Source organism: Lacerta agilis, chromosome 10 (assembly GCF_009819535.1).
Source record: "Lacerta agilis isolate rLacAgi1 chromosome 10, rLacAgi1.pri, whole genome shotgun sequence".
NCBI lineage: Eukaryota > Metazoa > Chordata > Lepidosauria > Squamata > Lacertidae > Lacerta > Lacerta agilis.
The window spans coordinates 21,127,108-21,153,018 of NC_046321.1; the positions used below are offsets into that span (position 1 = coordinate 21,127,108).

The 25,911-nt window shown below is 39.2% G+C and overlaps 1 protein-coding gene across 2 annotated transcripts in view; it reads left to right on the forward strand.

Moving 5' to 3' along the window:
• The window catches only part of TRIM24 (tripartite motif containing 24), a 45,658-nt gene extending 22,052 nt beyond the window's left edge, over positions 1–23,606 (forward strand). Inside the window, exons 6-19 of one of the 2 annotated variants that reach the window (XM_033163124.1) lie at positions 621–735; positions 3,442–3,588; positions 5,239–5,356; positions 7,883–8,160; positions 8,626–8,793; positions 13,749–13,928; positions 15,556–15,691; positions 16,469–16,529; positions 16,944–17,112; positions 17,499–17,791; positions 19,666–19,801; positions 21,067–21,141; positions 22,543–22,692; positions 23,341–23,606. In XM_033163124.1, coding sequence (XP_033019015.1) covers positions 621–735; positions 3,442–3,588; positions 5,239–5,356; positions 7,883–8,160; positions 8,626–8,793; positions 13,749–13,928; positions 15,556–15,691; positions 16,469–16,529; positions 16,944–17,112; positions 17,499–17,791; positions 19,666–19,801; positions 21,067–21,141; positions 22,543–22,692; positions 23,341–23,550 — 2,236 coding nt within the window. In that variant the 3' untranslated portion in view covers positions 23,551–23,606. The remainder of the gene's footprint in view (positions 1–620; positions 736–3,441; positions 3,589–5,238; positions 5,357–7,882; positions 8,161–8,625; positions 8,794–13,748; positions 13,929–15,555; positions 15,692–16,468; positions 16,530–16,943; positions 17,113–17,498; positions 17,792–19,665; positions 19,802–21,066; positions 21,142–22,542; positions 22,693–23,340) is intronic. The other variant, XM_033163125.1, reaches the window with a different exon arrangement.
• Positions 23,607–25,911: the final 2,305 nt, after the last annotated feature.

Consider the following 25,911-nt stretch of genomic DNA (forward strand, 5'->3'; position numbering starts at 1 on the left):
TTAAATAAGAACATTTTCTGATGGCCTAAAGAGGACTTCTTTTACTTGTTTTTAGTAAACAAGGCTAAAAACTTTGAAACTATCAAGCTTTCCTAACATTGCACTTGCAGTTCACAGCTGTTCATTTCTACTAATAAAAATATGAAACAGAACATTTTCTGCAGAAAAATAAAGCACTGGAAAATTTCATTGAAAATTGTCCACTACACATCACTGCTGGTAACACAAGATGTGAAAGAAACATTTTTTTTGGTATTTCACTTTTATCCATAAGGCTGAGGGTCTTAATGTTTATTTTTCTTCCAATTTACAATTAAAGTTCAAACATTCAAAATTCATAGAATCATATAATTGTTATAGTAAGAAGGGACAATTCAAAGGTTTTCCCAAAAGCTCATGAAGTTGATTGGACATAATCAAGCAAATGCTAATCACAACAAAAATCCAGTTGAAATACTGGTAAGTGGGTCTTGAGTTTGTGGCTATTTCATTTCATTTACCGTATTTCCTAGGGCTTAGTTAGGACCAAGTTTACTAGTGTCCAAAAATTTTAGAATAAGTTATTTTGCACATTTCCCATGTTGAGCATATTAAAAAGCATTTCTGTTTTCCACCTTTAGGATTCATGAAGTGAATCGGAATCAAAAGCTGGTGGAACAGGACATTAAAGTTGCTATTTTCACATTGATGGTAGAAATAAACAAAAAGGGGAAAGCTCTACTCCATCAGCTTGAGGTAAATTATTCTTTACTGAGGGGCAGCATTATGACTCCACTCTGACATACTGCACTTTTTAAAAATCATTTTGCAGTAATATGTACTGCTAAATAGATCTGAATGTATTTGTCATGCTTTATTAAATGCATTTGTTATACTTTATTAAATTCTTTTCAGAACAACTTGAAAGGTTTCAAATTTTTCTTCTTCTGCATAGGAGGGATTTCATATTGATAGGCAAACCTGTAATTTATTAAAACTCCATTGTATGTCTTTGAATACTAACCATGAGAACACAATCACATACAGTATTGAGTATCCCTTTCACACTAGGCATGTGATTACTTTGGATAATTTATATTTACATTGAAAACAAATTGTTGCAGTGTGGAGTACTCCTGCTTATTTGTTTTTTTACAAAAATATGTATAGAGTGTATAGGCCTTTAGCCTTCCCACATTATAAAATACATCAGAAATCACCAAACACATATTTATATAAAGTAGGAAAAACAGCAACTTTAAAGCATAACAGAGACATTTCAGTAAGTTAGCATAACACATCTTCACACAGCTCAGCAATTTCAAAACCAACAGCAGTTAAAACAGAACAAATAAATCCAATTTTAAAGACTTGAACAGAAAAATCCATACACAGTTATGGAGAGAAATGCATAAAGCTTTGGGCGGAGTGGTCACCACCAAAAAGCCCTCTCGTTCTTACCAACCTAATTGACCTTAGCAACGAGCCTGTGAGCAGGGCCTCTGAAGTACTCTTTATGTACATAGAGCATGTCATATGGGTAAGGTTGGTCATTATCTTTACCTAGTTACTCCATTTCCATCTCTGCCCCTATCACCTGCATTTTGTGTCCATTTAGCATGTTGGATGCTTCTGACTATTTAGGGGTTTTCTCCCCTTGTGTCCTTTGTGTATCTGGGTTCATTTTGGCTGCATGAGGTTCAAATAACATATTTGCTATTTGTATATTTGATGTCTGGCATTGGAATGCTGGGCCATTGTAACTACACTTTGGGCTAACTTCTTCCCTCGGCTGCCCACATCACTGCAGGTAAAATGCAATGAGAGAAGCAGGATACCTTCTCTTCTGTTTGAACAAGATGTAATACCAAACAAAATGCATAATTACTTTCTTTCCCCATGGAGGGATACTCATTTTCAAGGCCCACTACTAATCATTTCCCAGGTATTAATCAAAGGATCAAAACAGCATTTGAAGAGGCTCATTGTATTCCATTATCAGCAGAGATTATCTTGGGCTGTGTTAACTTTAGATTTATCTATTTTGCAGCAACATGCTTCAATTTATATACATGTATTAGCAATAGGATTATGCAAACATAAAGAAACATGTATAAAATGGCCATAAGGGCTTCTTTAGGGTTGTTTTCAGTATTAGACCTCTGTATTAAACACTTGAAGCTACTAACATGAGTTTGACCAAACTGCGGGAGGCAGTGGAAGACAGGAGTGCTTGACGTGCTGTGGTCCATGGGGTCACGAAGAGTCGGACACGACTAAACAACAACAACAAATTATATACTCTAATTCAGGAAGCCTGACATAAGTAAGGCAGGTAAATGTCTGGTTACTGAAACAGAGGTACAAAGATATCAAATGAAAGTACCACATTTTTCCGTGTATAAGACGCCCCAATGTATAAGATGCCCCCTATTTTTGGGGACCCCAAATTTAGAAAATGGGCATATGCACTATCTGTGTAGAAGATGCCCCCAGATTTTTAACCTTATTTTAAAGTAAAAAAAACCTTGTCTTATACCCGGAAAAGTATGGTACATTGTGTGGTTAAAAACAGGTGCAAAGAATGATCGAGAGAACAGTGTGGTTAAAAGGGTTTCAGTTTCCATGAGCTTGTATTCAAGTAGTCACTGAAAACAGGATACAGCATTTAGAACCTTGAACACTATTTAGAAAAAAAACACTTTATTCTCATTTTGAGGATGGAAATGTTATTTAACTTAAACAGGCTTCTCATATAAATTAATAGTCATACAGTAGTAAGAGGGTATAAAAAGCAGAACTTGGTCTTTGTTTATCACCATTTCTTGGACAACCAAGGTAGACACTGTTGCTATGATCTGGGCAGGTACAGTCCTTCATCGATGAAGATCTTTGCTTTTCTGCTTTGTTTCTAAGTTTGCGAGTTTTACATTTTTGCAGTGGAAGGATGTGATTGTTTACTTCTCTATTTTCTGCTGTTAAATAAAAGCACTCTGTTGGGCATTATCTGACTGTGTGTTAATCAAGTGTGATCTAGTATTGCCTAGATTCCAAAAGCCTACATACTGTATTGGGAGAGATAGCTAGGAACTTGGGGGCTGTGTCCCTCTCTCAGCCCCTGGATTTTTCAGAACCTTATTAGCACTTAGAACTTCTCTTTCAGAGTGCGCTCATCATTCAAATGATCACTTCTAGCACATCATTCTTCTAGCATACCATTTTGAGTCAAAGGGTAGCTAACGGTAGAAATCAAAGGGTTTGAATAGTAATAAGATGTAAAAGAAAAGGCTTACTTGTGTTTGATCACTTGAAGAGATGGAGATAATAAACACGCACAACTAGAGTAATGTGTTAGTGGCAGTTAACACTTTATGAACACAGCTGTTCCTGTATCTTCTCTGAAAATTTCAACTGTTTGAATTGGCAAAAGAATTGATGAGTGTCTGGGTTTGTCCCTTGCAGTGTCTAGCTAAAGAACACCGAATGAAGCTTGTACAGCAACAACAGGAAGTGGCAGGTCTTTCTAAGCAACTGGAACATGTCATGGACTTTTCTAAATGGGCTGTCGCCAGTGGTAGCAGCACAGCATTACTGTACAGCAAACGCCTAGTAAGTGTTGGAAGTTGGGGTGCAACTTGCTTGCAGAGAAGAGTTTGCATGGGACTAAAATAGAGTAAGAGAGCTTCAGTTTCCTTCACTGTCTCTGTCCCTTTGATCTCAATGCTGTGAGAACCTATCCTTTGATCTTGTCTGATATTTTCAGGTTGCCTTCTCTCCAATTTACACCTCTCCAAGACACAAAGGTGCAAGCACAGCCACCTTTATTTTTTCCAACTTAGTTTAATTTAGAATTAGAAAATCTATCCTATCCGTGCTACGTATTTCTTTTTCCTCAACAAGTGTCTCCACATGTGTGATTGCAGCAGGCAAACCTTGGTATCTAACCAGATTCACAAGCTAGCCCCACATTCTGTGCATAAATTTCAAGAGTAAGGATAGAGTAAGCTACTGGACTTTTGTTTAGGAAAGCCATAGTCATGGCAAGTTGATTACAAAGACAGTGTGCTCTTAGCAGGATATGGGAAAGCAAGGAACATAAGAACAGAGTCTGCTGAACAGTTATCTATAAACTTGTTACTGTTGTTCATAGTTCTACTATGAAAGCATGCTAAAAACTAGAAAGAGTGCTAAAAAAAAAAAGGCGGAAGCAGGATTAAAAATGGAATGCATGAGTTTAATAGTCATATTTTTAGATGCATGTATTAATGAGCTGGGATTGACCAGGTGAGCATGCACCTGATGGCTAACATGGGTTTACCACTGCAAGGAATGAAGCAGTCCACTCAGCAGCAGTGGGGAGAGGGGGAGTCTCAGCAGCATCTTTGTGGTGGCAGTGCTAAAGCTGTGTGTACACCTGTGTAGCTGCCTGCAACCCAAAGCTCCCTTGATCTTGCTGCCTTCTTGCCCTTGTCTTGGCAAGTGTAGCACCTTTACATGAGAAAAACACTTTTGTCTCTATTAAATCCACAAGTCAAAGCATTGAACCTTTGATGCAGGTCAGCAGTTTCACATTGTCCCTTTGAAGTCCCCCTTTGAAGTTGTTTTGTTCCAGCAAAGCCACATAAAGGGCAGTTGTTCAATCCAGAAAGAAACAAGAAACTGATTATTATTACTTTTTTAAAAAAAGAAAACCACCACAACAATATTTTTTAAAAAGTGTAGCACCATTATCCCTGGGACGGCACAGCTGCCACTTCACCTCCATCATGCACCACTGCTGAAACCAAATTAAATAAATTCAGTCCAAGTATCTCCTCTCTCAGTTGTTACATCAACTTATAGCCAAAGCTTCCTGCATTAGACACTTTTGTCTTTCATTTTTATTATTAGCTGTTTATTATTACAATACTACATTATGTATTTATTTCAGTTTATTATTAGCTAGTGCAAGTTGTATCTTATCTGTCATGTTAGTGCACAGTTTTGAAAGAATTTCTGTTGCATTGCCAGGAGTGATGCTGTGTATTCTAATTTAAATAATAGTATTTTTTTAAAACCAATACTATTTGTGTCATGGGAATTTATGAAATATAATATTATTGTTAATAAAACTTTGCTAGGAGAATGTGAGAAACAATGATATTTTAAAATCAATTTTAGGGGGTATCATGGGGGAAATCGCCTTTATGTGGAACATTTTCCCCAGATAAAAGCAGAAAAAGTTGAACTTTTTTATACGTTATTCCTGATTTATTCTAGATTACATATCGATTAAGATACCTCCTTAGAGCAAGGTGTGATGCCTTACCAGTGTCTAACACCACCACCGTGTTTCACTGTGATCCTAGCTTCTGGGCCCAAAATATCTTCAATTTAGGTATGGTACATTTCCATGTACATCTTTGTTAGTCTCTTTGTTAGAAACTGTTGATGTTACTAAACATGTTTACTCTCTGAAATAACTGTTGGCATTGATTCCCTTTAAGCAGTGTCTTAGGAATGGTTAGAGAACGCATTCCCCCTCCAAACTTGATACCATTCTTAGAATATATCTATTTATGTTATTTTATACTTCTTCCCTCCACTTTGGGATTATGAACAAGAAAGCCTCCACTCATGATGAATTTCTACATAGAGATATCATTTATTGACAGGACATTTTGTGTTCTTTGTGTATGCTCCAAATACACACATCTGACTTGTTGCCTGTCCAGACAGTAGGAATCTCCAATTAGCTGCAGGTTTGTACTGCATGCATAAGCACATTGAAAAAATGTGCTGTCACACGACACATGTATGTATCAAGTACATTACATTTCAAAGATGGGAGTAGGGATGCTCAAGGAATCAGATGGGGTGTGCATTCCAAAGCAAACTCAGCTGATCTGCATATCCCAGGTTGGAATATGGTTCTTTTTAGAATCCACACACAAAAGATTCTGTGGCGTAGTCCAAGGGCAGACTCTCGGCCTTTGTTTTTAATAGGTAGTAGCTTCCTGGAGTGGCTAGAAAGTATGTTTCCTGTTGTACACATTGAAAATTGGGGCACAAATGCTCTTAAGAACAATGGGGGCATTATGTTCTGTCCCACCCAAGGACTTTGTACAGAAAAAGAATGTGCTTGCATGGATCTAAGGCAATTTTTGCTCTGTTCAGGGTGGAAGTCCTAGACAAGACTTCTGTGTAGTAAACCTTCAGTTTGTTGGTTAAGCAGCATTCTAGTTCCTCCTTTTACAGATGTCACGTTAAGGTGGAGCAGGGTTAATCCAGGAATGAGCCTCAGATATGCAGATTTAGTTAACACATTTCTTCTACTTAATAAGACCAGTTCAGCATTAGAGAAAATAAAATGAGGTTAGTCAATAACATGTAAAAACCTAGTATAATGAGGTAACTCAGAAACAAAGCATTACAGAAATCAGACCATTTGAATAGTTGAGGTACCTTTCTTCATTACCTAGGTGCAAGCTGTGAGTCAGAGAGAGAGGACTGAAGAGAATCTCAAAGGAGGGAATGTTTATACTAAATTCCCCCATTAAGCACAAAAATTTGATACTTTTGTAAAATTGACACAGTTTGGGGTGGGGGAACTATTCTAAGTTATATCAAAACTTTCAATTCCATAAGGTATTTAGGCTATATATGTGAAAAGAATAGGATAAATTCCAGATTCAAATTCCATATCTTTAACTCAGAACAAGATTCTTTTAGACATGGAATAATATGTGGTGTGCATCTCAGCACACTAAAAGTTATCAATTAGAGATTCTACTGCAACTTGCTATCTCTGTGAAAACAATATTCCTGGCTAATTGGGCTCATTTAGTAATTTGTTGTTTTGCAACACATCCAATAGAGGTTTGTCAGTTCAAGGTTTTATGGATTTACAACAGGGAGCTGCTTAAAGTTTCATTATTTTATGGCAGGGCGAAAGTTACATTGTTTTAAGATAAGGAAAAGGAAACCATAGGATTTATATGTGAGCACAGCTTGTCTCGCCAGTTATGATGAGTTATGTCCTGAAAATGTTCAGGACATCACAAAGATACAAAGAATGCCTTCATTCCCAGTGTAACAAGCTGAATTGAGCTTCATTAGGTTGAAGGACATTATTTATCTTGAGTATCAGCTATGAGGTCCAATCCATTGACCAATGTCATCCAAGGCAAGATGTGCAGAAGTGGAATTACTTGCCACAGATCAGTAGGGCAATTAACTTTTTTCTATACAAAGTCCTTAGGATGGACAGCAAAGCATGTCCTGCCACTTTCAGGGGCATTAATGCCAACTATTTCAACTTGCACAGCATGTTTCTAGCACTTCCAGGCAACTATTACATGTAAAGAGAGAAAATGCTTAAAGTTGGCCCTATGGTAACCTTGTAAATATTTTTAAATGTAATCCATGCTGTTTTTTTGAAAGAAAAAGATCTACACATTAAATGCTAAAGTGGGAAGGAGCAGACTTTATTGTGATCAAATAAGAAAAGGACACAAACTGAATTTAGGCTGATCCATTAATCCCTACATGGTAGTGACATCCTGTAGGAAATTTGCCATGATGAAGTGGCCATCAGTGTCTTGGAATGAATTGTACAATTGTTGAGTTGGAAGGGACCCTGAGGGTCATGTAGTCCAATCCCCTGCATTGCTAGGTTAAGAGGATAACTGATAAGTACATACTTAACAGCTCGTATATATCTAACCATTATCTGACTACATTTGTGTTGGTCTAGGCAGCTAAATAAAAGTGTATGTGAAGAGCTTAGCTCCAGAGTTAACAGATGGGTTTTTAGTTTAGATATTTGGCAATGACACATGCCAGAAAGGTTAATGTGGCAGAGGGCATTGCCTAATGGTAGACAGTAAATCCTTAACTTGTAAATATAATTATTTTTATCCAGGTTCTCTGGTAATTGAAGATAATGAGACCCCACCACACATGCCTAAAAGCCCTGTGATGGAACCAAACATACAGCCACAAAGTGGCTTACCTTCAAATCAACTATCCAAGTTCCCAACACAGATCAGTTTAGCTCAACTGCGACTTCAGCACATGCAGCAGCAGGTCCTCGCTCAGAGGCAGCAGGCTCAACGGAGGGCAGGTCCTGTGGGGCTCCCAAATCCTAGAATTGCAGGGCCCATGTACCAGACTCCACCACCACCACCACCACCTCCTCAGGTAAATTAGGGCAAGTCCAGAGTAGAAGACCCTTAGCCATTTGTATTTTGTTCAAAAGGAAAACTGAAGTCAGCAGGGCAACCTCTAAAGACAGTTAATATGAACTTTATGCATTTCACAGAATTATAGTAACACCATATTGTATGATCACCAGTGTATGTTTTATCTGTCCAAGAGTTCAGTCCCCTCTGTAGATTTCCTCTATGCTTACAGACATCTTAAGGAGATCTCTTGTCATATTGCTGTGTAGCTTTTCCTGTTGTTCAAGCAGATTGTGAAACTGTTAGTTATCAGGCTACATAGCTTTATGTTGAGGGTGAATCCCACAGTACTCTAAACTGTTACTGCTCATTTTTGTGAAAATCTGAGAGTGGATTTCTCTTTAACTTACAGAAAACTAAGAACATTGTTTTATCTTCCCAGCAGCCAACTTAGACAACTAAGAACATTGTTTTATCTTTCCAGCAGCCACCTCCACGTTTGGTTAACTTTCAGAATCACAGCCTCAAACCCAATGGCTCTGTTCCTCCAGCTCAGCCAATGAGGTTTCCTCAAAATCAGAATATACCACAGTCAGCTGTACGGCCCAATCCACTACAGATGGCATTTTTGGCACAGCAAGCTATTAAACAGGTAAACTGTTTTTATTGTTGAACACCCTGCCTCCAAAAGACTTAACTGGAGTACAGTAACTTAAAAGGAACAACGAAGAGGTTATGACAGAACCCTAGAAAGGAAATATTGACCACATGGAGTCCTGCTGTAACAGGTTTTCTAAGTATTTTGCAGTCAAAATTGGTCATATCCACTCTGATCTTGACACCACTGTTGAAGAAGTTCCCATGAAGGCATCTGAAGCACCTTTTAGTCTAGTTACTTGGAATGATTTTCATTTGTTGCAGCCTCATAAAATCATAGAATTGTAGAGTTGGAAGGGACCATGATGTAGACAAGGTTTTCACCCTCCCCTTTCTTGGGTAATTATGTTTAGCCAAAGGGGATTGACAGGATCAGTCCAGAAGGTGATAAATGCAACTTTGAAAGAGCGAATTGTATGAACTGCCTTAAAGCAGGAGACAGTGTTGTGACCGCTCTTTAAGAAACCTTGTATTGTGATCTAGAGTGTTTCTGTCTTTCTTTGGGCAATCAGGACCTATTAGGGATACTGCTGGATTACTGCCTGCCTTACTCCCTGCTCCACAGTCTCTCTGCCTGAGCTAGGAGGTTGAAGAAACACACCCACACGCTAGGCTGTTGGTGTTGGGGAACATGCTGAGGCCACTCATTCTGAGGTGGCTTGGAACTTTGTATCCTCCATGACAACTGTGTGGCTGTCCCAACATGTTATCAGACCAACACTTGTGGCTGACCACAGACTGAATCTGTCTCAACTGGGCAGGAAGAGGGTGGTGGTGATGATGATGATGATGATGATTTGTACCCCACCCATCCGGCTGGGTTTCCCCAGCCACTCTGAGCGGCTTCCAACAAAGATTAAAATACATTAAAATGTCACACAATAAAAACTTCCCTAAACAGGGCTGCCTTCAGATGTTTTCTAAATGTCAGGTAGTTGTTTATCTCTTTGACATCTGATGGGAGGGTGTTCCACAGGGCGGGTGCCACTACCGAGTAGGTCCTCTGCCTGGTTCCCTGTAGCTTTGCTTCTCGCAGTGAGGGAACCATCAGAAGGCCCTTGGTGCTGGACCTCAGTGTCCGGGCAGAACGATGGGAGTGGAGACACTCCTTCATGTATACTGGGCCGAAGCCGTTTAGGGCTTTAAAGGTCAGCACCAACACTTTGAATAAGGTAGATAATATTATTTTTTTTTTTTATAAGAATTTATTGGCATTTTTCCAAACAACATATACCCTCACCCACACCCACAAATACAAAACAAATATGACAAATACAAACAGTGTCAAGATTCTTGTAGTATCTTTCTAAAAAGAAAAATTTCTTTTTCCATATCTTGACCATTGACTTCCCCTGCCTTTTCACCTTCGATTTTATATCCTTAATCTATTTTATAACCATTTCTTCTGAGAAAAAAAAAAAAAAAAATTAGTTCAATTATATATTTACATCAAATTATCTTTTCAACACCTTACTAGTAAATACATCACCATAATAATACCTCATCCTAGTTCTTCTTAATTCAATCTTATCAATTTCTTAACTTAATCTAAGTCTTAATCTTGCTCCTCGCATCAAATCTAATTCTTCTATCCTTAAGATTACTGCTAATAACATAAAAACTTGAAATATCTCCTTTCATATACAAACAAAAATATAACAGAGTATTGTTGACAGTATTCACCCTCCACTTTCGATTTGCCGTGGTAGACTACTTTAAATTTTGTTTAAGACTTCACCCCACACCCCCTCTGTCCATTATTCTTCTCCTGGTGGCATCGGCACTGAACATCCGTGTAACTTCTCTCTCCCAACGTCCACAGATCCAGGCACAGTCCATGTCTCTTCTTGCCACGAGTTCAGAGGTGTCCATCTCATCATCTCCCTGCTTCTTCGGTTCTTTGTAACGTTCCTTTTCTTCTTGTAAATACCTTAATTCTCTGTCCCTGGCCCCCGAGCTCACACCCCGGGGACTGGATATAACAAATCTTAACGTCGCCTTGGGGCTGCCACCCCCAAAAAGCGAATTTCTTCTCCGAAGTTGCTCACTCAGTTCTCTCCATCTTTCCATCCACTCTCTCAGCTCATTAGCAAGACATTCTTCATAAGTGTCAAAAATTTTAAAAGCCTCCTCTGTGGGCAATTGGTTCCCTTTCAGATCCCCACACAAGACTTTGACTTTCCTATAAACAAGTTCCACCTTCAAGGCAATGAGTCTCTGTTCATCTGTTAGTCCAGAGTTCAATACCAGTTCAAGGACAAAACCCAGCATACTGGCAGAGGAGGGGGAAGTGGGTGTTGTATTTCTGCTCTCCTCTTTGTTCAACGCCATTTTTCTGTGCTGAAGCGCAAACACCGCAACTTTAAATGGAGATATTTTCCTCTAATTAACTGCCCGAAAAAAGAGTTTGCCAGTCTCATGTGTCAATTTTAGCTACATTGAAACCAGTTCTGTAGCAGTAAACCCTCATTTGGTTACATTCTTCGGCTCGAAGGGAGGGAGGCAGGAAGGTAGATAATATTAATGCCATTTCCTTGTCATGGTCAAATCATTTCCTGCTGAGATTTAGACATTTAGCAGCTTCTCCCCCCCACAAAGCTTGGGGACCTATTAGAATGGCTTGCCTTTGGAGGCTGGTGGAACCAATTGGCTTCCAAATGACTCTGGGAGTTTTTACGATTGATATGACTGGCACTCCTCTTGAAGCCATGGCTCTGTGCAATATGCAGGTTTTAGAAGTCAGTAAATAAGAGCTACTTTGCTGTCCATAACAATCTCTCTGAGTGAAAAATACTTCCAACTGTGTCTAATGTATCTGTTTTAACTGCAGAGCAGGGAGAGATTGTTGTTGTTGTTCAGTCGTTCAGTCGTGTCCGACTCTTCGTGACCCCATGGACCAGAGCACGCCAGGCACGCCTATCCTCCACTGCCTCCCGCAGTCTGGCCAAACTCATGCCAGTCGCTTCGAGAATACTGTCCAACCATCTCATCCTTTGTCGTCCCCTTCTCCTTGTGCCCTCCATCTTTCCCAACATCAGGGTCTTTTCCAGGGAGTCTTCTCTTCTCATGAGGTGGCCAAAGTACTGGAGCCTCAACTTCAGGATCTGTCTTTCTAGTGAGCACTCAGGGCCGATTTCCCTGAGAATGGATAGGTTTGATCTTCTTGCAGTCCATGGGACTCTCAAGAGTCTCCTCCAGCACCATAATTCAAAAGCATCAATTCTTCGGCGATCAGCCTTCTTGATGGTCCAGCTCTCACTTCCGTACATTACTACTGGGAAAACCATAGCTTTAACTATACGGACCTTTGTTGGCAAGGTGATGTCTTTGCTTTTTAAGATGCTGTCTAGGTTTGTCATTGCTTTTCTCCCAAGAAGCAGGCGTCTTCTAATTTCGTGACTGCTGTCACCATCTGCAGTGATCATGGAACCCAAGAAAGTGAAATCTCTCACTGCCTCCATTTCTTCCCCTTCTATTTGCCAGGAGGTGATGGGACCAGTGGCCATGATCTTAGTTTTTTTGATGTTGAGCTTCAGACCATATTTTGCGCTTTCCTCTTTCACCCTCATTAAAAGGTTCTTCAATTCCTCCTCACTTTCTGCCATCAAGGTTGTATCATCAGCATATCTGAGGTTGTTGATATTTTTTCCGGCAATCTTAATTCCGGTTTTGGATTCATCCAGCCCAGCCTTTCGCATGATGAATTCTGCATATAAGTTAAATAAGCAGGGAGACAATATACAGCCTTGTCGTACTCCTTTCCCAATTTTGAACCAATCAGTTATTCCATATCCAGTTCTAACTGTAGCTTCTTGTCCCACATACAGATTTCTCAGGAGACGGATGAGGTGATCAGGCACTCCCATTTCTTTAAGAGCTTTCCATAGTTTGCTGTGGTCGACACAGTCAAATGCTTTTGCGTAGTCAATGAAGCAGAAGTAGATGTTTTTCTGGAACTCTCTAGCTTTCTCCATAATCCAGCGCATGTTTGCAATTTGGTCTCTGGTTCCTCTGCCCCTTCGAAATCCAGCTTGCACTTCTGGGAGTTCTCGGTCCACGTACTGCTTAAGCCTGCCTTGTAGAATTTTAAGCATAACCTTGCTAGCGTGTGAAATGAGTGCAATTGTGCGGTAGTTAGAGCATTCTTTGGCACTGCCCTTCTTTGGGATTGGGATGTAAACTGATCTTCTCCAATCCTCTGGCCACTGCTGAGTTTTCCAAACTTGTTGGCATATTGAGTGTAGCACCTTAACAGCATCATCTTTTAGGATTTTAAATAGTTCAGCTGGAATATCATCACTTCCACTGGCCTTGTTGTTAGCAAGGCTTTCTAAGGCCCATTTGACTTCACTCTCCAGGATGTCTGGCTCAAGGTCAGCAACCACACTACCTGGGGTGTATGAGACCTCTATATCTTTCTGGTATAGTTCCTCTGTGTATTCCTCAAAAAGAAGAGGTGTTATTGGAAAGGAGACACACCTTTAATAATGCTATTTAACTTTTCATGTAAAAGTAAAAACCGTAGAGAGTACACATTGCAATGACATGTTGTCTCCCAACTTGCAATTGAATGGTAGCACCCACTGTCTTGGGACTATTGGCCACTACTGTAACTTTGTGCTAAGTACAGCTCTACAACTTTAGTCTGTCAACAAGATATATGTATCTGCTCTCCTTTTCAAAGGTTAACATAGTTGGAGAGATGTTGGTGCGTGAGTGTAAACCACAGTTCACTGTAACTCAGCAACCAACAATTTCATTCAACTGAAAACAGCTTGGAACATTTTTTTCTATTAACACCTAATTTTGCAAAATCACCTCTCACCACCAAGGTGCTACAAATAGTACAGCAAAGTGATATAAAGGCAGATTAACCCAGTGCACTGCAGTTTTATTATTGGTGTATATGATATACTATTATTTCCTTAATACAGTTGTTGTTCTTTGTAGTGGCAAATCAACAGTGGACATGCTTCTACTGCTCCCTCAAATGCCAGCAGTACAACATCCACTCCCTCCAGTCCTACCATAAATAGTGCTGCTGGATATGATGGGAAAACACCTGTTCCACCTATGATTGATCTGTCCTCAACAATGGGTGGCTCCTATACACTGCCTTCTCTTCCTGATGTAAGATGGATATTGCACTATGTTTTGTATCTTGACTTATTGAAAGCTTTATTACTTTTGTGAAAAGTCTGTTGAGTTGGCAGATGGGGAATGGGACAGCTTACACAGAAAACAGTCTAGTTCACAAATCAATAGTATGTCATTTTTCTAGTATGTCATATTCCACCAGTTTATATAGAAGTAACTGGGGCCTATGTTAGTATGATTTTGCCTCTTGGCCCTTATTTTCTTTTGGTGCTAAGAGCCTATATTTTATGTGGTTATAGTCTAGACCTTGTCATGTGTACAAACACAAAAGAATTCTGTGGGAAATTCTGACATTAAGCCACTTTGTAGTTACTTCTTCATCTGATAGATATATTAAAGAAAAGCCCTGACATGATTGTCTTTCCTAACTCCATAAAATATAAAATTTGTTCTTTTCTAGAGTTATTCCCTTAGCAGAACATAGACCCCTCTGCCAAGTTATCCATGGGTTGTCCATACACTTTCACTCCCAATAGAGCTATGGGGCTAGCCAGCTTGCCTGGATGATTTGTAGGCTTAGCACTTGTAAAGGTCTGGCAGTGGTTGTGAAATCAAACAGCTGTATTCAGTGTTGAGCACTGTATGTAGCCTAGTTAAGAAGAAGCCTATATATATATATATATATATATATATATATATATATATATATATATATATTTTTGCAGGTCCTGATGAAGATGGTTTGAGGATTAAATCTGTAAATTGAAATTTAAACCTCCTGTCCCATGTGTTTGGGAGAAATATGAGAGGAAACAGGCCATGAAGCTCTTTTTAGCAGTTTAAAACACTTGGAGGAGGAATTAATTAGTACTGAGGATGTGTCTTTCCTCCAATCCTAATGAACTACCCAGAAAAGACATTTTGAGTTGCAAAGAAGACAGAGTTCTTAACAGGTTAAAGTATTGTTGGGGAACTTGTGGTCCCTGGTCGATTTTCTTGCAGCAGATTTCCCCAAGGAAATGCATCTCTCAACAGCAAAATAGGGTTTCTTTCCCCCAGCTTAAAGCAAAGGTGGGGGCAAGCATCCTTTGAGCCTAATTCCCCCCAACCCACTGCTCCCAATGACCATCCAACAAAGGCAAGATTTGCACCTACACTGCCCTTTGTGTCTTCTCATGTTTTGAAGATTTTTTCCCTTAAAAAAATTAAACCAATACTTTTCCACATTCCTAGTTTTCCCCAGGTATGCAAACACCCTTGCTGGTCATCAGAGGGCCACCTACTTTACTCTTGGCGGGAATTATAGTTGGATTATATGTATGTTGCATTTGTTTGTTTCACTTGTTGCAGTCTTCAAATGAGTAATGAAAAGTGATGGCATTGAGCCAGTGTGGTGTAGTGGTTAAGAGCAGTAGACTCGTAATCTGGTGAACCAGGTTCACGTCTCCGCTCCTCCACATGCAGCTGCTGGGTGACCTTGGGCTAGTCACACTTCTCTGAAGTCTCTCAGCCCCACTCACCTCACAGAATGTTTGTTGTCAGGGAGGAAGGGAAAGGAGAATGTTAGCCGCTTTGAGACTCCTACGGGTAGTGATAAAGCGGGATATCAAATCCAAACTCTTCTTCCTCTCTCACCTAACTATCTCTTAATTATTTTAAGATTGACTGTGCAGGAAGCATTTCACTGGAAAGCATTGGGAGGAGAGAGGGAATTGTTGAGCAGAGCCAACCCAAACCTCCTTCACGCAAAACTGTCCAGTCCCCAAATTCGTCAGTGCCATCTCCAGGCCTTTCAGGTATGGCTATTATTTATTAATAAACTCCTAATAGTCTGATAAAATGGATACTGTTGGTGGGTTATTCTCTTGCTCCCAAATTGATTAATCACCAGCTGTGGATAGATTTGTATTTCCCCTAAAGGAGCAGGTATGAGGGCTGGCAGTGCCCTTGATCCAGTGCTATCACTGAAGGCCCAGGTAGCTTCAGTCACTATGGCTGGCTCACCAGTTAGTCTTTCCTAGATTAAGAGAGCCTGACAAGAGTCATTCACACTCTGATAACTATTGGTGTTTAGAGTTAACACACTCTTAGAAGCTGAGCAGAACACTGGATCCCTGTTGAAAGAGTACATTTCAGCCTGGATGTAATCACACGTAGACTCCTTGAATTGAGGAAAATATGAAAGCTACATTTCTTGCAAGAAGTACATGCTTGATAGGAAAGATCCTAGTTCTAATTAACTAAGGTGGAGATGCAATGAACCATGCTTGCTCTTTCATCCCTCAAGGCATGAATGTGGCCTTGAGATAAAATATTTCTCATCCCCATTCAGGGATGTCCCCACACACCTTCTTATCTGTAGCACAGGGGGGGGGCCCCTCCGGGCACATATTTTTGCTGTTCATAATTTATTTCCCTTGATTATTTCCCTTGATTTCTTCTGCAGTATTGGGGCAGTGGAGTGGAAATCAAAATAATGCTTAACTACATCTTAAGATCATGTGATCAACTTAACGGAAGATTTTAATTCTATATAAAATAAGTTTTTTGACAAGATTTTTTTTTTAATTCAGGTGCGGTTGTCCATCCTCCAATTCGTTCACCCAGTGCCTCTAGTGTTGGAAGTCGAGGCAGGTAAGAAAAAATAATAGGTCCTGAAAAAAACTGTCACTATGAATTATCTAATTAAGATGCTTTTATCTGGCAATACAGAAATCTAAGAAAATGAAGATGGGTGCTGGTTATCATATTTGTTTCTTGCATCTTGCAGATGAATGTTAGTTCCACCTCTTTTTGTAGCTGAACTTGATGGAGAGGAATGTTTTTGTTTTTTTTAATGTGGTAACTACCCACTTGAAGCACTTGATTTTTTGTGTTGTCATGGTCGAAACACAAACTTTGAATGATCAAATGTGGAAAAAAATACCACGAGCTGGTTCACACAACGATGACGTACCCTCTTCAAATTATCTAGAACATGTCACAATAGTCTTGTTTTAGTCTTGCTTGATCTTTTATCCTCTTCCCCACTACTTCCTCCTTTTACAGCTCTGGCTCTTCTAGCAGACCATCAGGTGCAGATTCAACCCAGCGAGTCCCTGTGGTCATGTTGGAGCCTATCAGAATAAAACAAGAGTCTGGTGTGCCAAGTGAACACTATGATTTCCCTGTTGTAATAGTGAAGCAAGAAACAGATGAAGAATCCCGGAAGCAAAACGTAATCAAAGTTATAAAAATAGTCTTTAAATTTGGGAGGGTAATTATTAAGTTGGCTGAGTTGTTACTGTTCTACACAGGATTTATATTATGCTAGAATACAAAGGAAAACTTCTAGTGAGGGTTACTTACATTCTTCATGCTGATCTGGGAAATCATAGAGCACTCATGCTGTCTACTCTTTCGCACTCAAGAACTAAATGTTCAGGGTTTTTTAAAATGCTGGAAGCTCTTCTAAAGCCATAAATTTATCCAGTTATAGTAGTTGACACAATTAGCTAGACCCTTACTGCAGAAGAGGCATGACTGTGTGCATTTTTATACACACATGTATATAACAATTTTACATTCTTTTCAGGCTGCATACTTTTTTCTTCTTCCCTACAGACTAGGTTTTCAGGAAATTTACTTACCTCAATGTTGTTGAATAACAATCGCAATCGCTCATCTGAAGCAACCGTCTTGAGAACAGAAGCACCAGACAGTACAGGTGACCAACCATCCAATGGCAAGGCAGCATGGATAGGGACACCTCATGTTGGAGAAAGCAGGAAAGATGATGACCCCAATGAGGACTGGTGTGCAGTGTGTCAGAACGGAGGAGAGCTTTTGTGTTGCGATAAATGTCCTAAAGTGTTCCACCTTTCTTGTCATGTTCCCACACTCAGGAATTTTCCAAGGTAAAATCAGCCAGACTATAAAACATTAGCTCAGACCTTCATTCTTTTTTCTATATACAGTCATTTTCTAGTTTTAAAGCTAAACAGGAGCCATCAGTAGTTCAAATTGTGGATGTGTGAAACGGCATACCCATTACAGTTGTGCCACAGTTTTGGATTGCGATTTCTAAAAAGTGCTCCATTGTATTCTTGTTCGTATTTATTTAGTCTGAGGAGTGCTGTTGATGTTCTAGTACTGCACTTGTTCTTTGTTATTGTTTGTCATGTTTGAAATATTTTTTGTTGTATGTTATACAACTTCAGCTATTTTAATAGAAACATTATTTTGAAAATGCAAACATGAGATCTATCTATCTATCTAATCTATTAAATTTGTATACCACCCTTCATCCAAAGATCTCAGAGCCACTTCTGGGCCCAAATAGCCTCTCCTACAATTGCATATGCAAACACACAGAATTTGCAGTTGAAATGTGCATCTTCTTCCAATATAATACCATTGCAAGATGATTTTACCTAGTTAAGAAGCAGGAAGGAGCAGTCCTTCCTGTTTTCTAAGCTATTAAGATCCTTCAAAGGAGAAAGATGTGTTTTTCTATGGTAAATAGAGGCAAAATTATGTTTTTCAGGAGCACTGTTGTAGAAGGAAAGTTCTCTACATATATGCATGTACATGTGTCTGCTTTTCTGTGCATACATACATTTGTTACCACCTGTGCCATGCAAACTCAGATCAAAATAAGTTAGTCACCCAGTTATAGAGTATAATGTATCCAAATAAGAAAGGCTGAGAGAGAGATTTTGCACACTGAGAAAATGCTTTTGGAGAGAAATTCGTGTTTTCTCTAGTGGTTGTGATCTGCTGTCCAATGGTGCTAATTGTAGGGGTCTCTTCTGTTTTGCTGTTAATCAAGAATACAATATTAAGGGCAGTGCTTAACCTTCCCCATTTACAGTGGTACCTCGACTTACGAATTACTTGACATACAAATTTTTCAACTTACGAATGAAAAAATTGCCCGCACGACTATGAATTTTTCGACATCCGAAGGACATCCATTGGCGGTTTTAGATGCGGTTTACTCGACTTACGAATTTTAGATGCGGTTTACTCGACTTACGAATTTTTCCGAATTTTTCGTTTCCAATGCATTCCTATGGGGAAATCGTTTTTTTCCCGACTTGTGAATTTTTTGACCTACAAATGTGATTTTGGAACGGATTAAATTCGTAAGTCGAGGTACCACTGTACTTCCCTGTTTTTAAATCAGAATATGCCTGTGATTTGTATTGCTTCCTTCGACAATGGCAGCAGTTTTGGTACTTACTAGCCGCTAACATTTCATCCACGCTTTTTCTAAGGAACTGATGAGAAGACAGTTTTAGCAAGGGCCACTTTGTTGAAGCCAATGGGGAATGGCAAGCCACATTCCTTCAATCTTCAGAGAGGCCGCCCAGCAAGTTCCTGTCCCCAACCAATGTAGCACTGTTTGCTTTTGGTGAGAAGGGAGAACAATAGATTCAAGAGAATGTTGCATAGCAGTGGCCTGCATGCTTATAAATAATTCTGAGAAGTCTAACTGAGAGGAGAGAAATAGGAAGCACAGTGAAGACAATAATTTCAATAGAGCATACCTCACACATCCTTCTAAGTCCCTTAAGTGTTCATATGTACTCTTAGGTTTTCTTTCTGATAATGAGATGACAAATGGTGCTTGGATGAAGAAATTCAAAAATTGCAGAAGGCAAGGCCTATCTTTTATCAGTTGACTTCGTCTCAGCCTCAGTATTTTCTAAAACTCATTATAGATAGCAGATAAGTTTGCTTAGAAACATTCAGAACATGGATTGATGCCTGTCTTCTCTTTGTTTAGCGGAGAATGGATTTGTACATTCTGCCGTGATTTGTTCAAGCCAGAAATGGAATATGATTGTGATGGCCCAAGTCATGTGAATGAAGAAAAAAGAAAACTAGAAGGCAATATGGGATTGGCACCTATGGATCAGAGGGTGAGAGTATAGTCATTGAAATGCATTGTGCATTTTGAATACACCTTGAAAAATGCCACAGTAGTAATAAAATTATTATACCTTTGTAATTTCTTAGTAAGTAGTGAGAACTTGAGAGTATGTCCTAAATACATCTTACACCTGGGTTCTGCTCTGGTCATGGCCTTTTCGATACCAGGAGTTTGTAGTATCTCACTGAACACATATTAACACTTCACTCTTGCAAACAGGAAGGTGTGGACAAATGAGACCCATAATGCTTTTTCTTGAGTTTAAACCTCACTTGAAATCAGAGACTTTTGATCATCAGGCAGGTTTCCTTTACTTGGAAAGTGGTTTGAAGATCAAGTAAATGTGTGTCAGGTATGGAGTATTTGAGTTGCCATGCCCACATTTTCTTTGTAGTTTTAGGAAATACGCTAATTAATTAGCAGAACTCCTATTCTTTGAGGTATACGTAGTAGCATGAACAAATAGCTTGACTAAGCATGAACAGATGAGCCTGCATGTATTCAGAGGAAAAATCACAGCCCTCCTGTCCTGTTCCTGCTGTACTATGCAGTGCAAAACTATGGTTTGACTTAGTGTACCAACCTGAAGCTCATATCTTACCTCCCCCAGGGACAAATCATGAGCTGTAACCAAGGTTTGTTCTTGGCTTTCCAGTTGTGGTTTCTCTGTGGAAGACAAACCATGATCCTGTTTTTCAGACACAATGCTAAGTCAAACAATGGATTCACTCTGGATAACACAGCAGCAACCAGGATCAGGGGAAGAGTAAAACTGCCACAATTTTTCCTCTTGAGTTCCTGCAAACTGTGTCTGCAGTCCATTTTGTCAATACATCTTGAAAATTATGTGTTGGTGGCAAAAAAGGCCACTGAAGAAAAAAAAATTCTTCCAGTAGCACCTTAGAGACCAACTAAGTTTGTTCTTGGTATGAGCTTTCGTGTGCATGCACACTTATTCAGCTGCATGCACATGAAAGCTCATACCAAGAACAAACTTAGTTGGTCTCTAAAGTGCTACTGGAAGGAATTTTTTATTTTTTTATTTTGTTTTGACTATGGCAGACCGACATGGCTACCTACTTGTCACTGAAGAAAAAGTTGACTAGGAGGGTGGGAGTGGATCTCACAATGTCTGGATTTCAGCAGACTGTCTTCTGTAGCCTCAGAAAAATATAGTTTCTACTGTGTTGCTGTTCTAGCTCTTCAAGGTGGTACTCTGTATAACTGAAATCATTTATCTTTTCTGTTGTGCAGAAGTGTGAAAGATTACTACTGTACCTTTACTGCCACGAAATGAGCCTTGCTTTTCAAGATCCAGTCCCTCCCACGGTATGATGGTCATTTTATTTGCCACTAACATTCTGTGAGGATTGTGTTGGCGTTCATTACTGGTCAGATAAGATATTCTCCATGCTTCAATGCAGTATATAATTTCAACAGAGAGAGAAGAAATGCTGATGTAAAAGCAGCATGCCATTTGAATCTCATATTTGAGTACAGTTGTTAACTGGAAATTTTTATTGAAGTACATTTATTAATGCAGTCGTTCAGTTTCTGATCTTCTTGCATCTTTTTATTAGTTACTGCATGTCATTGAAGTAAATGCTACCAAGAGCCATCCATTATGTGTTTTACTATGCAGTGTGTTTAGAGATACATAACTGCATAAGCAGTGTAATAAAAGAGAAAAGAGCATCCCTTTCCAAAAATGTAGGATGGAACCTTTTCTAGACTTTATTTTTCTGCAGAAAAAATTCCATTTCACAAGTTAATTAGAACAATGAATGAATGCCATCTGTAAATACTGTGGGTTGTATCTAATGCTATTCATGAGCGTAATTGCATTTATACACCATAACTTTCACCCTCCTCCCAAAAAAGTTCCCCAAAACTATGCTCCAGAAGTTCTCCCAATCCTCCACATCTGATTTTGAGGGCATGCCAGGAGCTTGAGGGGAATAGGAGAAGGAGACAAAATTCTTTTGCATGCACAGATGTGTGTGTGGAGCTCCAGCATTTGTAACAGCCCAGTATTAGGGGGGCTTTGCAGTTTCAAAATGTTTAAGTTAGTTTATAGAATAAAAACGAAACACTCCATAGACATCTTCCACTTACTTTGAAGTTCCTATGCAATATGAACTAGAAGAGGTTGTCCTGTGTAAAAAGGAGCCATGATCCATATGTTGTCATTGGCTCAGTTGCAACAGCAAATTGATCCAAAGATAAACCACCTTGTTCTGAGGCGGGTATTAGGGAGTGTGCTAGAGCAATACGTAGCATTGTACATCCTGTGCTGGGCCTAAAATAGAAATAATAAAAGATTGAGACCCAGCTCTCTGACATTTCTCCTGGTATAGGGGATGTGTTTGTGTTTTGCTGTGATTTTACTGAGATAGCCTGCAATGTGCTGCTACATGCAGTTTCTGTGGAAATTTATTTCCAGTTAGCTTGTCTAGATTTTCATTATGACACTGTCTTTAATAGCAATTTGAATCTAAGAATGTGTGTGTATGTTAGATGAATAATATGCCTTTTAGAGACATTGCAATAACTTCTGTTTAAAGTATATATATTCCTTCCAATTATTTTCAATAAGATAGGAAGATTGCTCTCTCCGTTCATAGCAGGAGTCATTTTCTTAAGATCTGCTCAGTAGATTTCACTTTCCCAAATAATGCCACAAGAAGTATGCTAATGTATTACTGAGAAGATTCATCTATTTCTTTCTAGGTGCCTGACTACTACAAAATAATTAAGAAGCCAATGGACTTGTCAACCATCAAAAATAGATTGCAACTACATCATCCATTGTACACAAAACTAGAAGATGTTGTAGCTGATTTCAGACTGATCTTTCAAAACTGTGCTGAATTTAATGAGGTCAGTAAAGACTGTAGTCTATCAATGTGTGTGTGTGTGTGTTAAGAGGAAGGTACCATTGTTTCCAGAGTCTAACTGTGGATGCTATAATAGTTTGCAGAGTCACACAGCTGGTAATTTATATGCAGAATATAATTATAGGTCCCTTTCTTTAGCAGTGTCTGGCCTGCATTGGAGTTGAGATATGATATTAGGTGACAGTTGAATCATATAAATTTCCTTACACATTAAACAGAACAGAATATTTGCATGGGGGAGAGAAATGATGACTACTCAGCAGAAGTAATATTGTACTCTGAGATAAGGTTGTTAGATCTCTCTTCTGCTGCTGTAAGTCACTATGTGAACAAACTCTCTCTTAGCCAAGAAGTGATGGGAAATACCAAAGCGCTAAGGTGCTAACATATTGTTGCATACTAGTTTTATACTACAAATGCTACTGTCAACTGTATCACAGTCACATCATATTTTGATTTGTTAAAGTTTTGATTGAGTCCTTGAATTTTAGTTTGAGTAAGATGAATTTTATTCAACTAAAATTATTAGTAGTGTTTGTGTGTTCAAGTTGATTTATTTTGGCATTTGACTTACCCCCTTTTTATGGGACTGCAAATATAAAACCTATGATATGTTGAATTTTCCCAACAGCCTGATTCAGAAGTGGCTGATGCTGGCATGAAACTGGAAGCTTATTTTGAGGAACTCCTGAAGAACCTTTTTCCAGAAAGAAAATTCCCTGCCCAGCCTTATTGCCGTGCTGATAGAGATAGTCCCAACTCAACAGATGACTCTGATGACGAGTTTGTACAGCCACGGAAAAAACGTCTCAAATGGGAAGAACGCCAGTTTGTAAAATGAACTGGATATAGGCACTGCTAAAGATTTTTTTTTTCATAAATATTTATCAACATTCATTTTTGGGAGGGCATTTTATGAGCACGTTGACAACTACAGATAATGGACATTCACTGGGAGTCCTACCTTGGTAACAAATTTGCTAAGAAGTGAGGCATGTAGGAGACATTAGAAAAATTCTATAAAATTTACCCTTGGTTTTTAGAATTCATTCTGCCACCACTCTAAAGTGACAACTGTTCAAATCTTTTATTTAGAAAGGATTTGTAAAAATTTAACTAAAGTTAGAAACAAATTTAATGTGTAGATTTCAGGAAAATGTGATCTTACCAGAAATTAATTTACCAACATGTGGCTGGCCATAATTTCAGTTCTTTGTACTGTACATAACTGTTGGCCACTGAGAAGAGAAAAGCACATGCTCTGATATTTGGCAAGGATACAATGGAATTGTCGTTGCCCACAGAGAGCTACTTATTTGAAATGTAAGGAGTGGGGAGATGAATTAAAGTACTTTGAAAATGGCTATTTGTGTGTCTTGTGCTCATATGGAGAGAAATTTTATACAATTGGTTGTAATTTCCTGCTGGCTAGCATTGCAAGTATCTCAAAACCTTAATCTAGCAATGGAAGTATTAAGGTTGACTTTCATCTTTATAGTTTATCTATATTACACCTACCAAGAGAGCTAGAAGGAAACCTCCCTCTGCTGCTTTTATTAGAATGTGTGGTCTGCTGCCATAAGCTGGTTTGGAATTTTTCATTAGAAACATACTGATTTACTCATTAAAGTATACTGTGTGGTGCTTTCCTGAATGATCACAAAGAGGAAGATCATGTCTTTAAATTTATCAGTTACAGGTAGGTAGCCGTGCTGGTCTGCCATAGTCAAAACAAAACAAAAAAACCACAGCAGTGCACGGAAATGCCGTTTACCTTCCTGCCGGAGCAGCACCTATTTATATACTTGCACTTTGACATGCGTTCAAACTGCTAGGTTGGCAGGAGCTGGGACCGAACAACAGGAGCTCACACTGTTGCGGGGATTCAAACCGCCAACCTTCCGAACAGCAAGCCCAAGGGTCAGTGATTTACACCACAGCGCCATCTGTGTCCCTTTTAACTTAATTTGGCCTAAATAAGTGAATGACCACTATTCACTTCCAGAGGTCAGGGGAGTAAACTCACCCATTTGACACTACTGGATGTGCCAAGCTCTCATGAGAGGGAGCCTGCAGACAAATTCAGTGTGTGGCAGTGTAGTAAGATTCTTCCCTCCACTTCAGTTCCTCAACTGCTAAAGGAGGATGAGATTACAGATAAGTTAAATGAATTATTTGCATTTGTCTTCACAACAGAAGATACAGGGCAGATCCCAGTGCCTGAACTAATCTTTGCAGGAGGCAAGTCTGAGCGACAGAAGGTTGCTGGTGATACTAAATTGTTCATTGTTGTTAAAACAAAAGAGATTATGAAGAGCTCTTAAAAGGATCTCTTCAAGCTGAGTGAATGGGCAGTAAACTGGCAAATGCAGTTCAATGTAAACAAGTGCAAAGTGATGCATGTTGGGGCAAAAGTTTCTTAATTTCACATCTATGTTCATATGGTCTGAACTGATAGTGATTAGCCAGAAACAAGACCTTGGGGGCGCAGTAGACAGTGCAATGAAGTTTTTGTCCCACTATGAGGCAGCTGTGAAAAAGTCAAATGCCATGCAAGGATCACTAGGAAAGGAATTGAAAAGAAAATTGTTGATATATTGCCATTCTACAAATCTCGTACGTGGCTACATTTGGAATGCTGTGTACAATTCTGGTTGCCTTGCCTCAAAAAGGATGTACTGTAGAATTGAAAAAGGTTCAGAAAAGGGCAATCAAAATGATCAAAGGGATGGAGCTATATAGTGTGTTGGACTTTTTAGTTTAAAGAAAAGACAAGAGGTGACACAATAGAAATTTATAAAATTATGCATGGCGTGGACAAATGGGAGAAGTTTTTCTCCTCTCGAAACAGTAGGACTCATGAATGTCCAGTGAAGCTGAACATTTGAAGATTAAAGACAGATAAAAGGAAGTATTCCTTCATGCTGTGCATAAACTGTGGAACTCACTTCCTGCAGGAGGTAGTGATGGCTACAAACATCTGCATACATAGAGCGCCAAAAACTACCTGGGGAACAGAAGAATTATTTTAATGTGTTTATGTATATGTCATCAGTGGGCTTATACAGCCTGTTCTGCCATGTACATATGACGGCTTGAATAATGGGGGACAAGACATTTGCACATGTTACAGAGACTTCTCAAGCCTGGATACAGCATGATGTTGGGCACATTTTAAAAAAAACAACTTAAGACACGGGGT